This window comes from Solenopsis invicta, chromosome 1 (assembly GCF_016802725.1).
Source record: "Solenopsis invicta isolate M01_SB chromosome 1, UNIL_Sinv_3.0, whole genome shotgun sequence".
Taxonomy (NCBI): domain Eukaryota; kingdom Metazoa; phylum Arthropoda; class Insecta; order Hymenoptera; family Formicidae; genus Solenopsis; species Solenopsis invicta.
Window position 1 is genome coordinate 24,122,750 of NC_052664.1, and position 19,912 is coordinate 24,142,661.

At 37.3% G+C, this 19,912-nt stretch overlaps 4 protein-coding genes across 10 annotated transcripts; 2 read left to right on the plus strand and 2 right to left on the minus strand.

Annotated features, from left to right (window-relative positions):
- Positions 1-2,244, plus strand: LOC105202100 (SWI/SNF-related matrix-associated actin-dependent regulator of chromatin subfamily A containing DEAD/H box 1 homolog; the record flags this gene model as incomplete). Its single annotated transcript, XM_039454617.1, is given in 7 exon segments — positions 1-136; positions 211-348; positions 441-764; positions 970-1,271; positions 1,344-1,556; positions 1,660-1,763; positions 1,832-2,244. Coding segments are annotated over 7 exon segments (1,360 nt in total), but the record flags the coding sequence as incomplete, so codon positions are not given.
- Positions 2,245-2,549: 305 nt separating this feature from the next.
- On the minus strand, positions 2,550-6,310 carry LOC105202099 (nucleoporin p54). Of its 2 annotated transcripts, none has more exons than XM_011170486.2 (5): positions 6,096-6,310; positions 4,173-4,688; positions 3,183-4,087; positions 2,875-3,102; positions 2,550-2,796 (listed from the first exon to the last, which is right to left on the minus strand). In XM_011170486.2, the coding sequence occupies exons 1-5, from the start codon at positions 6,193-6,195 to the stop codon at positions 2,674-2,676; spliced, it is 1,872 nt and encodes a 623-aa protein (XP_011168788.1). In that variant the 5' UTR covers positions 6,196-6,310; the 3' UTR covers positions 2,550-2,673. The 2 variants fall into 2 exon arrangements, with proteins under 2 accessions (XP_011168788.1, XP_039310560.1); XM_039454626.1 differs by having other exon boundaries at positions 4,173-4,682; positions 6,096-6,307.
- On the plus strand, positions 5,449-6,013 carry LOC105202098. Its single transcript, XM_026139010.2, has one exon. It carries the CDS (start codon positions 5,449-5,451, stop codon positions 5,827-5,829), a length of 381 nt encoding a protein of 126 aa, XP_025994795.2. The 3' UTR covers positions 5,830-6,013.
- Positions 6,311-7,157: 847 nt separating the features above from the next.
- On the minus strand, positions 7,158-19,341 carry LOC105202097 (gamma-aminobutyric acid type B receptor subunit 1). Of its 6 annotated transcripts, XR_005575774.1 has the most exons (14): positions 18,531-19,340; positions 18,245-18,351; positions 14,989-15,087; positions 14,745-14,879; positions 14,451-14,621; positions 13,564-14,062; positions 13,347-13,474; positions 12,983-13,275; positions 12,595-12,838; positions 12,056-12,299; positions 11,532-11,926; positions 10,216-10,369; positions 9,988-10,152; positions 7,158-8,006 (listed from the first exon to the last, which is right to left on the minus strand). XR_005575774.1 is itself a non-coding variant. In XM_026139016.2 (13 exons), the coding sequence occupies exons 1-13, from the start codon at positions 18,598-18,600 to the stop codon at positions 10,139-10,141; spliced, it is 2,553 nt and encodes an 850-aa protein (XP_025994801.1). In that variant the 5' UTR covers positions 18,601-19,341; the 3' UTR covers positions 7,158-10,138. The 6 variants fall into 6 exon arrangements, 4 of the variants coding, with proteins under 4 accessions (XP_025994801.1, XP_011168784.1, XP_025994800.2 ...); XR_005575770.1 differs by having other exon boundaries at positions 9,988-10,369; positions 18,531-18,600; XM_026139016.2 differs by having other exon boundaries at positions 7,158-10,152; positions 18,531-19,341.
- Between the last annotated feature and the right edge of the window lie 571 nt (positions 19,342-19,912).

Sequence of the window (19,912 nt, forward strand, 5' to 3'; positions counted from 1 at the left end):
ATATAATTTAATTTGTAGTACTCCAGAAGAGCGTAGACTATTTCGCGTTATGCCATTGAACTATGTAATCTTTGATGAGGCACATATGCTCAAGAATATGAGCAGTGTTAGATATGAAAATCTTGTCAGGATTAATGTATGTATTAATCATATATGTATAAAAAGATTTGAGACAGCTTTCTTGTAACAAAACTTTGTTTATTTTTAAAGGCTAAACATCGAATTCTCTTGACTGGTACACCTCTCCAAAATAACTTATTGGAATTAATATCTTTATTAATATTCGTAATGCCTTCACTATTTGCTGGAAAACAAGAAGATTTAAAAAGCTTATTCTCCAAAAATTCAGTAAGTTATTAAATTATTATCGAAAATTATTATATAATTTTATGTAAAGTTATTGTTTATTCGTAATTCATGTATTTCGAATAAATTTTCAGAAAGCACTAAGTGATAAGAAGAATGGGGAACAGCCGTTGTTTGAAAGAGAGCAAGTTAAGAATGCAAAGGAAATTATGCGGCCGTTTGTTCTTCGACGACTTAAAGTTCAAGTTTTGCGCGACTTGCCAGATAAAAAAGACGAAATAATACGATGCCCATTAACTGAAAAGCAGCGAAGTATGTATGATAAATTAGTAGCACAATTTACCGTAGAAGCCAGCGAAATTACGGACGTAAATGGTACTGGCATGATGATGCAGTTAAGAAAGCTTGCCAATCATCCCCTTCTCATACACCATTATTATGATGATGAAAAACTGCAAGTATGTATTATGTAATCTTAAAACTTTTTGTTCCTATTTTTTAGTTCTCGATTTATTAACTCTTTCCTTTCTCACTATCTTATTTATGAGACAACATCTTTCTAATTCTTGTTCTCCATGTGTTCCTATTATTTTTTTCAAAATACTTTTTTAAGATCTTTCTTTAAAAAAAAAATCGAGAACTAATGGATTAACGTATTATTAGGTTATAGCGAGCAGATTAGCAAAGGAACCAGATTATAAACAAAAAAATCCAGAGTATGTCTTTGAAGATCTGATTTGGGCGTCTGATTACCAGATAAATCAACTAACTCGTATATACAAAAGTATTGCTGGATTTGGCTTGCCTCAGGAACTTATTCCTCAAGCTGGTAAATTAAAGGAACTGGACAAGTTGCTACCATCATTGAAAGCGGATGGTCACAGAGTACTCATTTTTAGCCAGTTCACTATGGTACTAGACATACTCGAAGAATATTTAACTATTAGAGGACATACATTTTTAAGGTATTATAACTAATTATTGCCGTGTAGCTATACGCAATGTTAAGCCAGTTCTAATAAATTTAACAAATTCAGGCTAGATGGCAGTACACCTGTAACTGAGAGACAAAGTCTTATAAATGAGTACACAGAAGATCCAAGTATATTCATATTTTTATTATCAACGAGAGCCGGAGGTTTGGGCATCAATCTAACTGCTGCCGATACGGTTATAATACACGATATAGATTTCAATCCTTATAATGACAAACAAGCGGAAGATCGATGCCACCGTGTAGGACAAAAGAAGTATGTATCATCGCCAAATTTAAGCGTATTTTTAAATTGAGATGAAACGTACGTTTATCATTTGTATAAATGGATATATCCAAGATGCTGAATTCTTTTGCAGACCCGTTTCTATAATGAGATTATTAGGTGAAGGCACAATAGAGGAAGGCATGTATGAGATAGCGCAAGAAAAATTGCATCTTGAACAACAAATTACTGAAGAAGGTAAATAAACGATATTTTATCTTATAGAGCTGTGAGAAAATAATTAACAAAATGCATTTTGATTGCAGAAAATGAAACTGCAGATAAGAAGTCAGTTATAAAATTATTAAAGATGACCATTGGCCAGGATGTTCACAATAAATCTTTGTCATCAATGAAAAATGGAGCCAGTAAAGGAACCGACGCAATAGGAAATGATGAAAATTTGTAAATAAGGAATTTTCCCATATTTGTAATACGTAATTTTGATATATTTCAATTTAATCTATACTGATCGTATTAAATCATTGTAAAACACACGTGGGATAAAAACATATAACGTATTTTGTAAAGGGTCACATTTTTTACTTTTACTTAACAATTCAATAGAAATATACCACTATTTGTAGATTTTCTATTTATGATGTGCGCTGTGGAATATTTCCTTTTTTTGTTATTCTATACGTTCATTAAATCATTCCATTTATTTATCTACACAATATGCATTTTGTTTTATTTTATATAATATGCTTTGCATGTTTTTATTTATAACATAATTTTTGAAAATATCAAAATACATCTCAATATATTAAAAGTATAACGGTGAATAAATGAAAAAAAAAACGTGCTTTAAAAAATAGGATTTTCTTTACAATAAGAATCATTAAATTTTAAAAATTTAATATAAAATTGAAAAGAATGTATAATCTTCAACATTTAATAATTTCATTGGCACGTTAACATTCAATTATAAAAGGAAAGAAGTTGTAGAATTTGCATAAATAAAATAAATATGGCACAATTTTCTTTTTTTGTGAAAAATAGAAGTAATTTATACAACCATGATTATTTATATAAACATTAATAAACACGTTTGTCTTTTAATTGTATAGAAGACGTATGAAAAAATTTTTATTATATATTACAATCCTCAAGATATACTTTGACTCATCAAAAGCTCTGACATTCCATCCTTAATGACTTTTAAGCTTTCTAAATCAGCGTTTATTGTCGAAATAAGCTGCGCCATACCTTGCTGCTCCATACTTAGGTACTGAAAATATAATAGAAAGAAAATTATTACACATACAACTTGATAATTTAAAGTTGAAGTAAATAAATATTTTCTCACCGTTTTAATATCATCCTGTGCTATGGGATCCATTGTATACCTTTCTTGGTTTTGAATATCGATGTGCCGTCTCATTCTGAGCTGAGAGAGCATTTCACTAATTCTACCTTTATATTGTGTTGGAGCACTAATTTGTGAATGCATTGCTTCAAATCTGCGTGTTAGAACCTCTTCTTCCGGTTGTAAGGATAATCCGACTTTTCGTGTAATCTCTTGCCGTACTAGTATCTTTAAATGGAATTTATTTTGTCAGAGAGATAAAAACATCAAGACTAAAAGTAATGGGAAGTAATTAATTGCTATAATACCTGTAGAACCCTGTGTTGAAGTTCTAATAACGTACGCCTATGTTCCTTAAGTCGGGCCTGCGTAGCTGTGTGCTGCCTTTGCAAGCCTTGTATTTTTTCAGCCGCCATATCCAGAAATGCTCTGTGTCTAGCAGTTTCTTCTTCTTGACATTTCAATCTGTGCTTAACTTGTTGAAAGCCGATCATTGGCACTGGAATATACAGTTCTGGATTGGGATTGTCCAACTGCGCTTGCTTCCATAATCTAGCGTCGATAGCGCAAGGTGGATTGTCCAGATATTCTTTCAGCTGTGACGGATCAAGCTTTACTAGTGGAAATATGTCTTCCACTCCGTTTTGTACTAATTGCTGTTTTTGCATAACTTGTGATAGATATGCGACTAATTCATTGGCAGGAATTTTTCTGTAAGAACCGGTAATTCCCTTTTCTGATACATAAATTGTAACTTGACTCTTGTTTTCCCCCGTTGATTTGACGTTATCAACGGTTACTGTCAGGTTGGGTTTATTCCCCAATAAACCATTGAGAAATACTATCAACTGCTGTTTTCCATCTTGTACGTCCTTTTCTTTCTTATTAAAGCACAATACTACTAAACCATCGTTGTTGTCAGCATCAGGTATGCGACTATATCCAATGGCTTTAAATCTGCATAACGAATTCTCCTGAGTAAGTTCTATAGGTGGGGCATTTACCGAATAGTAAGCCTTTCCTGTACCCCATAATGCTTGAATAAGATTCCACCTCGCAATGGTATTATCTCGTTCATCATTATACAATTGACAATTAAACACAGCATTATAGAGAGCTTCAGATGCAGTATTTGTAGGTTGCTGCTGTTGTTGCTGTTGCTGTTGCTGCTGAGGCTGTGTTAGTCCAGTACCAAATCCAGTGAATCCTGTTCCTGTACATACATATGTATGTTAATAAAAAAATAAAAAAACATTACAATACCAAAAGCTTTAATATACAAAAGAATTTCACATTACCTGTTCCAAATCCACCAAATCCAGTAGTACTAGTAGTAACCGGCTTGTTTCCAAATGTACCGAAACCCGTGTTTGTGCCAAAACCTGTTGAAGCGGTGTTCGCAGTACCAAATCCACTAAATAAGCTAGGAGTAGATGTAGTGGTGGTTGTCCCAAATCCGCCAAAACCTCCAAAACTCAACGTCGATGTCGTAGCTGTCCCAAAACCAACAAAACCAGATGTGGTACAAACAGGAGTGCCAAATGTCGAAGTTGTACCAAATCCAGTGGTTGCAGAGGAAGCGGAAGTGCTACCGAAAGCTGGTGCGGAACCAAAGGCGCTAGGTTGCGCGGTACCAAAGGTAGGCGCCGATCCAAAACCCGTGTTGGGCGCTGTACCAAAACCGGTGGCCGCTGGCGTACCAAATCCAGTGCTAGTACCGAATCCAGTGGTCTGTGTCGATGGGGTGCCAAACAAACTTGGCGTTGAAGTAGTTGGTGTGCTAAATCCAAACGAGGGCGTTCCAAAACCTGCCACTTAAAAATTTATAACAAGTTAATACTTTCAGCAAAAAATACAGAACAAGTACTCTATTAAATTTAATCGATAATAATCAAGCTACGTGTGATCTTTTTTTGTTTAGTATGAAGTTAGGCAAATCATGTGAATTAGAAAGTATTTGTTATGACATTCTTCGTTGCTTATTATTATTTGTGAAAACAATTTTAAATGTGACTTTTTTGAATGTGATTACATGTATTGGAAGATACTACATGGGATTTAACTCTCTGTAGATTATATATCATTTGGAATATCTCTTTTCAAATTAAAAAATTCAAAAGTTAATTATAAATATAAATTTTTTATATATATACACCTGATATGAAATAAAATAACACAAAATGGCATTCTTGAGTCAACAAAATGACCTACAGGTAATATTTAATAATTAGAGTATATTGAGTATTTTGATGTTAAGAATCTCAAGTCTACTTTATGACATTATTAAAACATAAATATAACTTAACACAAAATGCGCACTAAATTTTTAACAGGCCAGTTTCTATGCACAATTGGCACATAATTCGCAGACAGCAACAACATCTAATATCATTCTCCGTCATATCAAATCGGTACATGATTCTTCCACTCAAATTGTAAGCGAACTTGGTACTACAGATATACCAATTGGGGTAACAATTATTATAACAATATTTTTTTCTTTGGCACTTTACTTCATCCTTGGCAACAATTTTTGATTCAATCATCTTTGCGCAGGATGCGACCGCAGAAATTATGATAACGACACTTGGAAAAATTCCAAATGAAATGTATTATTTGGAGGATACCACTATCGGTAGAAAAGCTGCAGCTTACGGCACCGAGTCGCGCGTGATACTCGATCACAACCGTACGACGCTGGCAACTTCGATAGAAACCGTTAAACCTAACGAATATTCGGAACGCTCGACGTTGCTAATCATTTTGCTAACTACACTTCTAGTTATATTATTCATGTGTTGCATCACGGCGTGTATTATCGCGAGATCCAGGAGCAAGCGTGCCTTCTTCGCGAAAAGCGACGTCGAATGCAGCCCGGACTGCAGGGGTGTAAATCAGCCCTTGCTGAACAAAGCTTCCGATACGACCACCAGAACTAGTTCGACGAGGAACTGAGGAGAGCCCATTGCGTCCCGAACATGATTATTCCTCAGCTTCACTGGCAAAACGAAGCGACGAAGCACAACTCGTTGGAGTACTATTCTTAACCTCAAAATTGAGTCACATGCAAATTGTCGCGACATACTGATGCACGAAAGTGCGGGCTTTTATGTCCGATAGAAAGGCGGAATTCTAGTAAATGAAGCAAAAGAAAAGGGCGAGGAGATACAGGATGAAGGCCAAAATATCGTGATCTCGAGACGAAGTGAAGGGTGACTCACCAGGTTTAACCGGCGTCGCTGTAGATGCCGGCGTGGTACCAAAGGCGAACGTGGGTGCGGGCGCCGACGTGGACGCTCCGAAACCGCTACCGAACGACATGTCGAGTTTTTCCTGTACCCCACGACACTGTCGAACACTGCTGGTCGTGGCAACGTAACCGCGTCGCAACGCGTGCGATCACGAGCGCGCGACGACAGAGAGCAATTGCAACATGGCCGTTCGCACGTGCGATAAGAGGTTAGGTCTTCGAGATTGAACTCTGTACACTTTTATTCAGCTACTCTCTTTCACACTCCAACGTCCAATAGTATGTCTATCTCGTTTCAAGTGCAGAAAGTACAAACGTTGCAACCATGGAGAGCAGATCGGCGTACGGGCGGGAAATTCAGCGATGCGCGAAAAATCTGCGCGACGCGACGCGCGAGATTTCTCTTTTTTTCGAACACGCAAGCACGTGATAAAAATGATACAGATATTACTTCAATTATTCAACAATTTATTTCATCGGAGTTTGATCCTCTAGTTAATATAACTTAATTAGTAGATTTGCTTATTTGCAGCGAAATGTTAACTGCGCAATTAATTCTTCAATGTAATCTTTCTCTCGATCTGATAAATAACAAAAAATTGATAATTCTAGCAACAGAATATAACAGAAATAATGGAATATATGAGTATTATTCAATAAGTAAACCGCCGATTAATTTCATCAATAATTAATTAAATCGATAGAATTGCCAGTAGTAAAATTTCCAACTGCAACATAATATCCCTAATTTCTAATTTCTTTTTTACATATCCAATAACAAAAGCTGATAATTTTGTCGGTGTTAATAATATAATGCTTAACAGGTTCTTCGCCGACTAAATTAATCGGAGTTTAGTCGGGCTTATTCTTATTTAGATCCATATTTATATCAGTTCTAATATATCGTAATATCAAATACCCGAGTATCTTGCTTAAACACTATCAATATTCATTCACGCTATCCGTTTGTAATAAACAAATACACGTACTCGCGGGAGAAGAGGTGCACTGACGTATAATAAAGTCTGATGACTGGCGTTTAAATTTTCTTTATTAAAATCTCAACTCTAGAAACAACGTAGAGATATGAACACTCGCGATCACGCCGATTGCGAGCTTCGGATCGAGTAAACAATCCAAGGGTTCAATAATAGGTAGAGCCTTCGATTTTTTAACGGATTTTATAATTCAAAAACTTAAAAATAAATATCTCCATAATCTAACGTACATATATGTGATACTTTCGTCAACAGTTCGATAGGACTATCGTATAATGTATAATGCTAGACTTACAAGCGCCGTTTGCGCGGCAGTTGATCAAACGAGTACAGTAAAAAATACTGCGTGGGTGAGCGCGCGTGGTAGGTAAATGAGAAATTACATTCCGTTTTAAATTACTGTCTATACACGGGATTTACAACGACAGATTTCACATTATTTTCGGTTTGTGTGCCTGAGAGAGAATACGCGATAGACAGCCGTAACATCCGCGCGACGTATATTTATAATACATATATATGTCTCAATACCGTATCTTTACTTTTTCTTTTTTTTCTTTTTGTTCTTGCTCTTCTTCCTCTTTCTAAGGCGCAGTCGAATCGTATCGAAACATATAAAACAATTCCACCCGCTACGAACTAACTTACAGTACTTCAAACGGGGTTTCCCGTCATCGCGAAATCACGTCTCAGACATTACGGAGAGTCATTCTCACTTTTGGCGTGTTCCAAGACTCGTATATGCTTCGCATATTGACCGTGCACGTAGATTTAATACTAGTTTTAGAAGAGAGTTTTGTCGCAAGCGTAGCGCTCGTTTGCGTGTGTATTGCTTTGGCATCATAGTCGGTGCAGTTCGTACATTTCGGCGATGTGCTGCGTGCCTAAAAAAACAAAAGGTCAAACACCATAAATCTCGCGAGCTTGCAGATGGACAATTAGCTGATACCGAATCCGTCCGTAAATGATTTGGAAGTCGAAAAAAATGTACATCCCTCTCATCCGTAAGTATCCGAATACGATCCACAACATGTTCGGCGTTCTGTCAAAAACGTTCATCAAAAATTAACAATCGTGCAACCCGGCTCTTACATGCTAAACAGTAATGGTAACACTTCACCTCATCAAGACTCCCAAATTATAAACGAACGGTACGAAATTCGGCAGCATTTAAATCTCGTTAGCACACTTCACGCGTTTATGACAATCTGCGTTAATCCGGATTGGACTAAATTTCATAATTTGATTTCTTCTTGTCTCTTCAAATTTGGGAGTACGCTTCATGAGGTTTACAACAACGTTTGATACTGTACACAATCAATACGACACTTTTCTAACGAGATTTAACTGCAATAAACTGAGTCATGTGATAAAGAGTAAAGATTATTTTAGGCCTAAACGTAAACATTATAAATTGCTTCGTGCTCTGTAACAAATGATAAGCATGTATAAACATCATCCTGAGTCAGTCAAATCCAATTTGCAATTTATAGCCGCGTTATCTATACCGGTTAAATAATTCATTTTTTACTTTAAGTATAACATGTCTATTATATTTATATATTGTGCGTTTCAAAATATATATTTGTATTCTTTCTTATTATCTTGTTTAAAGGTAAATCTTTTCACAAATTCACGAGAAAATTACATGTCCGATATAAGAATGTAATTTCAGTTTTCTCGTTTTTATTAAAAACAGTAATACATTTTGTTAGGTTTAACTTTCAGCGAACACGTTTCGTTTCCGTCTGTTGTAACTTTTTGTCCTTTTTTTTTCTCTTGCAATTTATTACATTTTTAAGAAAAATATCAAGATATGCATCTGACTGAAATCGATGATATTGAAGATCATGTTTGAAAGACTTCGTTATATTTTCCTTCGAGCATATAGTTTCTCGATAAAAGAGTTATAAGTCAAGATATAAAATACTCAAAAGCTCCGTCCCTGAAAACGTTATTCCACGGGGGGGTAACTTGGTCCATAGGATAAAGATTGTATTTCGCTAAGAAAATCTGATTGAATATACTTTCTTACAGGTGTTGAAAAATACACCTGCTAATTTCACAAACATCCAATCTCGGGTGTCTACACAACAGCTAATAAAAATCGAGTTACATATAAAAATACACATGTCGTTCTACCAGTAAATAATTAATCGATAATAGTAGATAATTACAGAAAGAAGAACACATTGCTGTCAGAAAGATAGGGCCAACTTTCATAAAATTTTCATAAGGCATAGGCCAGATTTCATTAGATCCTGTGTTTCTCGTTTAGCTAAATTCGCAGGAAGAGAACTATTATAATTCACTAAGATAAAAATTCCTACTTCACGTACACATATTAATCGATACCATTTGCATATTTAATTATTTACCAATGTACTAAAACTACGAAATTGGTGTACCCTTTTGCTAAAACGTAAAGCTATATAAATTTTATTAATAATTAAAAAAAATCCTCTAAACAATTTGATGAGAAGCTAACATTTACATTAACATGACATTAATACTTTATTTGTTAATTTTAGTATTGTATTAATAGATCATTTTTTTTTTATATTTATCGAGTCTGCAATCAATGAAGATAATGCAACATAATTTATCAATCGTGCACAAGTTGTGTAAGAAAAATGCATGTGCCATCTTTTTTTAAAATAAAATCAAAATCACGACCCAGTTTCTCTGGTGTTCCATTATTCTTTTAAAACGTGCGGACTTAGTCATTCAATATTTAATCCGTGTTATCGTCGCGTTGCGGTGGATAGCTACTGTGGATAATAGTGTACTCCGGTCACTTCAACGAGACATTGCTTGAAAGTGCATCGTGAAGAAACACGCAAGTACGTACCCATCGATACTTACGATAAATAATACCAGAAATACGTTCAATTTAAAAGCGAAGCATAACGATAATCATCGAGATCGATTGAAAAGAACTTTAGGTCCCAAATGTATCGCGCGAATGCATGAGGACGTCCGTAGCGGCCTGACTTTACTCGTGTGTGTGGAGAGATTATAAGTACGTCTCTGAAAACTCAACATCAGAAGCGGAAGCGCGAGAGGATTTTGTACAAATGGAAATACCCCCACCGATAGCACTGTCCGATGTTCCCTCGCCGGTAGGATAGTCAGCAACGATGAAGGATTGTTTGGGCTGACCTTGTCTGCAACGACTCGTGCCGGTTCCCTTCAGGGCATCGCGTTCAGCCAGCTTCTGCTTGATGGCTACAATCTTTTCCTCTTTCTGAAATACATAGGATGGAATATGCGAGAATAATGAAAGAGTACATAGAAAGAAATGTTTCTTAATTTTTTAAATAATACCTTTATCTTAAAGTAAATATTTTTTTAAATAATTAAATTTCTTTTTTAATTAAATCGTTTTATTTCAGTGAGAATATCTCTTGAAAAAAAAGAACTGATAAGTGTTTCAATAATTACTATATCAGTAAATGATGATATTTCATTAGTTAACTGAATAGTAATCATCAGTTACTGATATAGTAATTAGTTTATTGAAAATGTTAATTTTGTTAATTTTTTTTTCAAGAGACGTTACTTTATATTATAATTTTGTTATATTAAACAATTGTATTATTTTAATAAAACTAATGTACTTATATATTTCACTTATTAATTATATTTTTGTTAAATAAAAAAAAATTCTTTTAACTCGCGAGTAAATTCAATATTTTCAGGAATTAAAAGCAACAGTAATAGGAATATTCATGGTTTTCAAGCTTTGAGTGATTACTAAAGCGTCACGCAATCCTGTATTCTTCGTATATTAAATCTTGTATATGAATTATTAATGATTTAATTCGCTAACTATCTAGGAAAAGTGGAGCAATCGCGAAAAGGCTATGTAATTTAATAAAAAAAATGTTTTTTTTCCTTGAAACATACTACTTCAAACAATCGTTTTTCTGTCAAATAAATATGACTTTGCAATTAAAAAAAATTAATAAAATAATTTTATTTAAAATTATATTTTTTTCCGTGAAATAAATATAAACCGAACAAATAGAAATACTAAATATAAAGAAATGTTTTTTTTTCTGTGTACGTTTTAACAGCAGAAACGACAAATCGATAAAACATATTTGTTTTAGAACAAGTTTGAATAACGAAATATTTATAGAAGAACTATAGTTCTTCTATGAAATTATGTATGACTTGATAAAAGATAGTTTCATTACGTGGAAATATCGGCAGGTATCTGTATAGAATGTCTATGAATTGTCTGAATGGCAATCTTCTCTTAGAGAGAAAGCACATTAAAAGAAAACTAAATACTTCTATGATGACATATCTCTTAACGCGTTTATTTAAATATTCTCACTTTTAATCCGATTGTACTTTACTATAATTTGATTTTCACAACAACATCGATATTGAATTCTTACCGCTGCAATGAGTTTCTGAAGTTCGTCGTTTTCGTTGAGCAGTTTCTGATACTTCTCTTCCTCTTCCTTGGATACTGCGCCGTCTGGATTGTATCTCGACTCTGACTTGTCTCTAGGATGTCTAATCACTTCGATGACCTTCGGCACAAAGATGAGGGCCATGCTGAGGAAGCAACAAAAAATAGTGGCCAACGCTGAGAAGGCGTAACTCGCGTCCTGCTGGCTAGAGATGACCATTACCACTGGTACCGTTATGAGACATAGAACTACGATATTGTATATCGACATTCCCACGTATCTGGAATCATTGATCAATTTGATTTTGATGCTTCTTGTCTCGTAAGATAGAAAGAGCCCGAATGCAAGAACAATGCCTTTGTAGCCGTAGATCAAGCCTGGAAAAAAATATTCAATTTCCGAATACATGATTTTACGCTATAATAGAATTATGGTCAATTGGCGCAAGCACGCGGCATTTATATCCTGGCATGCGTGTTTTCTTGAGAGTCGAGAATCGCACTCACCGAGCCACAAGCTGTTGTGTTCACTCTCGCAATGTTCCAATTCGGGTTTGATCATTGCGTCCTCGTCTCCGAAAGGAGGCAGCTCCAGGGCGAAGGGCTCGATTTTGCGTCGCAACGGATCAACCACGTGCCAAGTGACGAGAAGGATGATATCCACTGACAGCAATCCGCCCAGCATAACGTACAGCTTCCATGGTTCAATCTTCTTCTGTATAGACGAAACTTTTTGTTTAGCCGTCAATGACTAAAAGGAATCGAGAATAGGTTAAAGATGCGGGACATACGAGCGGGAACAGCAAACCATGCAGGATGGTTCCATCTTCATGAAAAACTAAAAATCAGTCTCGTTACTAATGAAAAACTCAAGGGGAAAAGCGGTACGATTATCTTCACAGAAGAATCGCCTGGCGGAGGAGGGATTAACACAAAATACAGATAAATTATTTCATAATTATTGCGATATAGCTCGCAAATATAAAGATCATTCGTACCGCTTTACCAGCGGAGACTCGATTATCTGCAATTAATTTCCAACTTACTTTTCCTTGATCGGCTTTCGCTTTTGTAGAGAGCCGATGGACCCTCCACACTTTGCTGAACATGGCACCGAACGCCAGAGTGAAACCAACCGACATCGTCCACGCTCTAGCTTGGCAGACTATCAAAAACTGCCACGGCGTCACGAACCTACCGTCAATTCCTATACACAGCACAGCCAAGAAACAGCCTATTATTCCCACCAGCATTATCGTGTTGGCGGTAGGATGAGACGAATATATAACTCTGAAACGTAGACATTAGTTGTGTGTAACTATCGATTGTAGATTGTGGCCTGGCCCACGGCATACGTTAGATAACATATTAACGAATGCAGCACGATGTAGTACATATACATATATCTATACGGTACGACAGTATAGTATATACCTTCGGTGCCTATTATAGATGTTAAATACGATCAATCCGATGGCTATCATGATACCGAGCGCCGACAAGGTCGCCATACTTATGAATAAGGGCAGTGACACTGTTCTCAAAACGGTTCTTATTATCGTTCTGTCCTGCGGCACCTTGCCGCCGATCCATCGTTCCAGGTTTCGCCACGTTAGATTGTCGCTTTGCGTATCGTAGTACCCTAATTTAACGTACTTTCCATCAATCACTTGCTCGATTTGCGTCAGAGCGATCCTGTCGCCCTGCGAGCTGAACGCGACGTAACCCTGCGGGAGAAAGATTTTGACGTCAGAATTTGCAAGCGAAGGAGCGATTTCTCAGTTGCGGCTCTACATACGGAAACTCCAAGAAACTGGGTCGAGTTTACTGCTGCGTATATCTCGTCGGCGATCTCTTTGTTTTCGTAAGTGAAGTTCTTCAGACTGTTCCCCAACTTGCTTAGCCTTTCCATGGTTCTGTTGAACGCTGATAGTAGAGACAAAGAAGGAAGAATCGATAAAACGATTATTGGTCGTCAACTTGCTAGATATCGCGTGTGTGTATGAGAAACTCACCAAGAGCGACGGACCAGACGGCGTCGTAGGCGAGAGGCGCCTCTTGGTATCCTTCCGGATATCGATTGTTATCTATGTCGTAGCCGTCGTCTTTGAGCAACTTGTTCAATCTCTTTCGAAAGTCTTCGGCAGTCATGCCGCTGATTGTCGTGTCATTATTCTGATTCCACATAAGCGCCTCGGTAGTTAGATGTCCCTCCGCCGCCATTCGCATCTGCTCCTTCGTGCAGGTGATACCCTCCTTTTCCAGGTTGATCTCAAACCAGTCGTCCTCGTACCAGCCGATGAAGAACCACACGTAAGACTGACCGTACAGCTTCTGATGATAGAGTTCGCAGAGCACCCGTCTCGCGGCTACGACGTAGAACAGGCCAACGATTATCCGCGCGTCCTGACGACGTAGATTCTTCACCGCGTCCGTTGGATCCGATAGGAAGCTTTGACGAGTGACTATCTCTATCCCAGCTTCCTTGCATCGTGCTTCTAGATCTTCAACGGTCTATGACAGTTTGACGGATTAGATTGATATTCGTATTTATATTACGAACGGCGATTCATTACACAAGAGGTACTATTAATCCTTAATCCGATCAGCTTGCTTCAAAGCAGATAATATGTATCAAGATATTTTCTTAAATTTGTTTATTACACAAAAGTCGAAATCTGTTTTATATCTGTTCATTTTCCACCAGTGCAGATTAACTTTGATCTCAGTTTAATTTACTCCTCACCTTTTTTTAGTTTTACAAATTAGAAAAAGCTAAAGAGCAAATTAAACAGATTAAAGTTAATTTACATGGTAGAAATGGATGATCAATACAGAATCATTTTAGCTTCCCTAAACTCTGCGAGAAACAAATTAAGTACGTGTGTTTAACACATCTTACCGATATGAACACTTCTTCAGCTTGTTGCAATATGGCTACCCGAGACCAACCAAATTTTTGCAACAATTTGATTCTCGTGGGGTTGTGCACGGTGGCGGAAGGATGCGTCCTGAACAAGGTAGGGAATCGATTCCGGTCAGATAGCGCCGGCGATGATGCACCGTAGCAGAGCTAAAGATAAATGTAGCAAACGTTCTCATATTTCCGTTCCGTATCGCGGAATATACGTACGCGATGAAATACGAGATTCGCGCAAACATAACCGGGGGGAAAAAAAAGTAGATAGGTACTCACCACCACCAAGTTCCACATCTTCGCCGCCTCGGCGACCGTGGTGCATACCGTGCTGCAGCCAGCCAACAGCATTAATTTATAGGGTGGAAAGTATAGTAAGTTATACATTACGGATGCGCCGAGGCCGGGTTCGCACTGAAATGCAATAAATTACAGAGGTAATTTTATAGCGGGGCAGCGGCGGCGACGACGGCGACCGTCGTCCGCCATTATAATGCCATTAAAAGCATCTTCGTGAGTTTACCTCGCTATCGTTGGAATGAAGGTGCAGTCTATATCCGCGTAACAAGTTCTTTTCGCGATTAACGTCCTCTAAGGCCAGACGCGCAGCTGGCATGCAAGCCTGTTGAATAAATAATAATGCAATTCAGCTTGATTAATCCCCTAATTTGATGAGCCGACTTTGCATGCCGGGACCAAAAGCGGTGCCGTTCGTGCACGTCGTTCCCTTGATGAAAATAAAGATTGGAGCGTATTAGGTCGAACATAAAGGGAGGAGAGTGACGGGAGCGTAAACGAAATTTCTAGGAAGCATAAATTGGAACAGCGAAACGTAAACGTTTATCCCTCAAAACGCTTCTTTAATGTTCCTTTGATACAATTTATGCTTCCTAGAAGTTTCGTTTACGCTTCTGCCACTCTCTCTTCTTATATTCGACTTAAGCACCAATTATTATTTTCGCCAGAACCGTAGTTAAAATCTCCAAGATGCCTCTTCGCAGATAGGATGTAATTGTGCACAGTAAAAAATAAAATGTCTCGGAAAGTTAAAATAATTTAACAGTTAAAATAACTTATTTTAAGTTATTTTAATTTAAGTTATTTTAATTTAAAATTTATAGTTGACTTTCTGGGACATGTAAAAAATGTTAAAATTACATTTTATTTTTTACTGTGTGACGCGAATATTCATCGCGTGACGAGAAGAGTTAGGTTTTGCGTCCAAATCAAAAAGATATTTGGAGGATATTTGTGAAAAACTAGAAATATATCTTTCAGCATTGTGTTTTATCCGGAAAAAAACAATTTCATTTATGCAAATATTAACCCTCCGTGGTTCAACGGTTTTTTCGTTGCTTCCTAGCCCATTTGCGTGAGCATTGGTGCATGATAAATTAAACGCATGAAAAACACGAACTGTGTATAAAATGAAATATGATGGAGTGTATGTTTTTGAAAGGGTTTTTTGGCTCTATCTGAAAAAATTTTGATACACTTTTCCAATATTCTAGAATACGCTTTCACAATTGTTTGATCCAAGACGTTTCTCACTTTTTTTTGTACGTGTTCGAATTTGAGGCAGAATAATTCACAATTGAAAATATGCCTGAGTTTTCAAATTCTTGATTGGATCCTAGAGAGTTAAACTTTCTCGTGACGGTAGGAAAGTGTATTATATAAATTATAAAATTATAATATGTTTGTCACACAAATTGGGTTAGGTTAGGTTCTATTTCCGATAAATTTGCCAAATTGGGTAAACTTTCGATAAACTTGAGAAAACTTTCCAAAACAGTTCATTGTGTATGCAGATTACTTTACTGTGTCAACTTTACGTAAAAAAAAAACAGAATATTACATTTAATTTCTTGGATAAAGCAATTAAATCTAACTACGTTATTTACAAAAAAAAGAATATTGCGTTTAAGTCTTTAAAGTGAGAATAAATACTGCAGCGTAAAAAACAGCATAACGTTGGGCATTTGCAATTTAAACGCGTTCGATAATGAAAAGTAATGAACATTTCACATAATTTCCTCGGTAAATTACGGCGGATGTTAGATAGCAACGATCCGGAAGAAAATACGCCTCGACAAGAGATAATTATGACGAAAAAAGTGAGCGAGTTGCTGAACTGCAATTTTCTCGATATTTACGCTATTATCATTATGACTGTTTCATTGTGAATCCAGGGGCTTCTGGCGCTCCAGCTGAAATATGCGTACTTTACTAAATTTGCCAAGGATTTTACTCAATCCTTTAAGATATCCGACTTTAACGCGGAAAATGCTCCGATGCGCGTTGGTTTCGAAGGTGGAGTAAAGAAAAACGTTCTTTATAAGCAAACTTGCTCGCCATTATGAGGAAACTTCTTGAACCTGATTTCCAAAGTTTCGGGACCGCTCGGGAAGTTTGTCGAAAATTTTATTCAAGCTATCGATGTCACACGGTCGTTTATCGAGCAATTCGCGAGGGTGAGGAGGCGAAAGACACAAGATCGAAGGGAGCGAGAGGAATTGCAAGCGATTGCGATACCGCGTAACAATTCGTTCTCCTTCGTAAACAGGTCTATAAAACGGAACAGGGAGATACGACCGTATCTCTCTTTCCGAATTTATAAGGATACTATTGCAAGATAAATGTAAATGAACTGCTAAGTATATGAAAATTTAGCTGAGTACAGTTCTGAAAATAATTTTATTGTGGAACATGAAAATAATTATGTAGGATACTCTGGTTGCTAAAAATCAAAACATTTTGCAACATTACTCATCGTGTCCGAACGTTCTTTATAATTATTTCGATGGTTTAACAAAATTATTTTCAGATTTGTATGTGATTCAATTTTTGTATACTTTAGCAAAATCGGTTTTTTTCATGAACAAAAAGAAAGATAATTCTCTCAGAAGCCAAACTGATTTTCTTAATTGTAATACCAAGCACACGATTAGTTTATATTAACTTCTCTGGTGGAAAAATCCTACAAATTCTACACAAATTTGAAAAATGTTATAAAAGTCTATAATACATGAAAATGTTAAATAGAATTAGAACATTTTTCTAAATTTTTGTACTTTTATAATGCGTCGTTTCTGTAATTTCTATGAATTTCTCGATGAAATTGCAATGAGCTACAACATTCTACATATTTCTAAATAGCTTACTCCAGTAAAACAAATTTCAATAAATAAGTACAAAGCTCTATTAACAACAGAAACTTCTAGAAATTATTAGTACTTTTTTCGTAGAAATATTCATTTTTTTCTTAGAAATATGTATTTAATTACTAAAATTTACAAAAGTGTCTCAATTCTAACTTTTGTATCATTTTTCAAAGTATAAAATTTTGTAAAATTTTTTCCATCAAGGTTTCTTAATTTTTTACTTTCTTTTTCAAGGGTTGAACTTGGCTTTTAAGAGACTTATAACAATTAAAGCTCCAATAAATACAAAATTTTGAGATAAAGAAAATATCAAGTTGATCATGAATTTTTATTAATGACGTCAAGTAGTACAGTCATTGATTCGGCATTAAAATTAATTTTAATTAAAAAGTCACTGCAAGCGAAGCGTGAATTCTCTTTCTCTTTTTATCAACATTGCTCAACACAATATTTTACGAAGAGAAAAGAAAAAATACGCAACTTGTTTATCCTCTCAGTTCACATGCGATGGATTACAAAAAAGATGTTAAATATCTTATGACGTCATTAAATATTTGATGACGTGATTTTCGCGCGGGTCGCGCTTTCGTAACGAGAGGGGAGGATTCCTCTTACCTGGCCGCCCTGCCAGCCGCCCTCGCCGGCGACGGGGAAGATACCGCCGATGTGCAGGACGTTCTCCTCCTCGTCTTCGGGTGGTAGCGATGCCTCGGTCCAGAGCGCTGCCATTAAAATCACAATTAAGCCCAGCAACATCACGCGTTGCTGAGGAAGGCCGCTCGCCATTCCGACAGCAGCGTCTTGCTCTCGCGCGCGCGCTCACTAAAACCGTACGTTCCTCTCTCCCTCACCCTCTCTCGCGCTCTCTCTACCTCTTTTTTAGCTCTTGCCTACGACATACCGGGTGTAGTGGGACACGTAGTGGCAAAATCGGTGGTGTGCAATGTCGTCGAGAAAGCGCTTACTGCCATCGTCCTCGTCGTCCGATCGACCTCGTCGCCCGACTAATCGAACACCCTCTTTCTCGCTCTTTCTCTCTTTCTCTTTCACTCGCTCCTTCTCTCGAGGTTGCACGACGTTGCTGCGTGCGCGTTCGATCGCCCGCGAATCTTCTCGTGTGAACGTCACACGTTACTCCTCTTCGTCCTTCGTCCGCTTTGACGTCTCTTTTGCCTCTCTCTCTCTCTCTCTCTCTCTCTTTCCCACACTGCGATCGACCAAAATCAATTTTAACGCACACTTCCCTCTCCCGCTCCCGGTTCTTCACGTTCCAGATTTAATTCTTCAGTCTCGAGTTTCCAGCGTTCGTTTCTGCTATAGAGATGTTTCCTGCGGAATTGAGCAGGTTCTCGAATCGGAATACTCCGCCGACACTTGCCTTCGCTCCTCGGCTTACTCGTCGCGCGCGGGTTTCGCGTGCGAATGGCAGGCTAAGGTAGCCACCCCCTGAGATATATCGGGACCGTGCCTCGATTCGATCCCCGTCCCCGTTCTCGGACAGGCGCGCTGGGAACGACGTGATTCGCGCGGTCACCCTGCGCGGCTGAAGAAACGGAGGGGACGACGCTCGTACTTCCGGTTTCGCGCAAGGGCACGTTCTCTGCCTTCGCCAGCCTTCGCGTGGCCGGGAATTTCGCGTGGTAGCGTGGAAAGATTCAGCAACGAGCGCGCTTCGCGGACGTATTCATATCGATTCCCAACCCCTTGGAGGGTCACGGGGGAACCGGTGGTTGGGGTGGGATGGGGTGGAACGGTGGACGGGAGGATGAGAGAGGGCATGCAGCGAGAGGGCGAGAGGAAGGCTCTGTGAAAAGGGGGCTAGCCTTCGCGTGAAAATCAATATGGCGCGGGCTATTCGAGTGACAAGTTGCATTGACAAGTTGGATTCTTACCTTCGATCTCCTCGAAGGATCGTTTCAATGATCGACAAGAGAGATTTCATAAATTAATAATATTCGAATCAAGACGTTTCTCTAGTAAGACACAAATGAATGATGAGGATGATAAAGATAAGGGATAACGAGAATCAAATTCATCAAATTTATGCATCTGAAAAAACAAAAGTACATTAACATTAAAGTACATTAAGTACATTATCTTCATAAGCATAACGGAAGAATGACTTTGATAAAATTCTAATTAACTTAATCGATGATTAATTCACTTGACACAAACTTGTTTGTTGCAAACTTTCTAACTATATAATTTATTATCCTTAATTTTTCTTTCCATATTTCTAACAAAAAAATTGATAATCCTATTCATATTAATACTCTATTATTT

What these genes read in the sequence shown, in the direction of transcription:
- LOC105202098 (XM_026139010.2), top strand. Translation starts at nt 5,449, where the DNA reads ATGATAACGACACTTGGAAAAATTCCAAATGAAATGTATTATTTGGAG.
- LOC105202099 (XM_011170486.2), bottom strand. Translation starts at nt 6,195, where the DNA reads ATGTCGTTCGGTAGCGGTTTCGGAGCGTCCACGTCGGCGCCCGCACCC. An exon ending in ATTTGGTGGATTTGGAACAG is followed by an intron (nt 4,088 to 4,172) that starts GTAATGTGAAAT and finishes ATGTATGTACAG; the next exon opens with GAACAGGATTCACTGGATTT. An exon ending in TTCAACACAGGGTTCTACAG is followed by an intron (nt 3,103 to 3,182) that starts GTATTATAGCAA and finishes TTCCATTTAAAG; the next exon opens with ATACTAGTACGGCAAGAGAT.
- LOC105202097 (XM_039454597.1), bottom strand. Translation starts at nt 18,600, where the DNA reads ATGGCAGTAAGCGCTTTCTCGACGACATTGCACACCACCGATTTTGCC. An exon ending in TACGTGTCCCACTACACCCG is followed by an intron (nt 18,352 to 18,530) that starts GTATGTCGTAGG and finishes TTTTAATGGCAG; the next exon opens with CGCTCTGGACCGAGGCATCG. An exon ending in ACACAACAGCTTGTGGCTCG is followed by an intron (nt 11,927 to 12,055) that starts GTGAGTGCGATT and finishes ATTTTTTTCCAG; the next exon opens with GCTTGATCTACGGCTACAAA.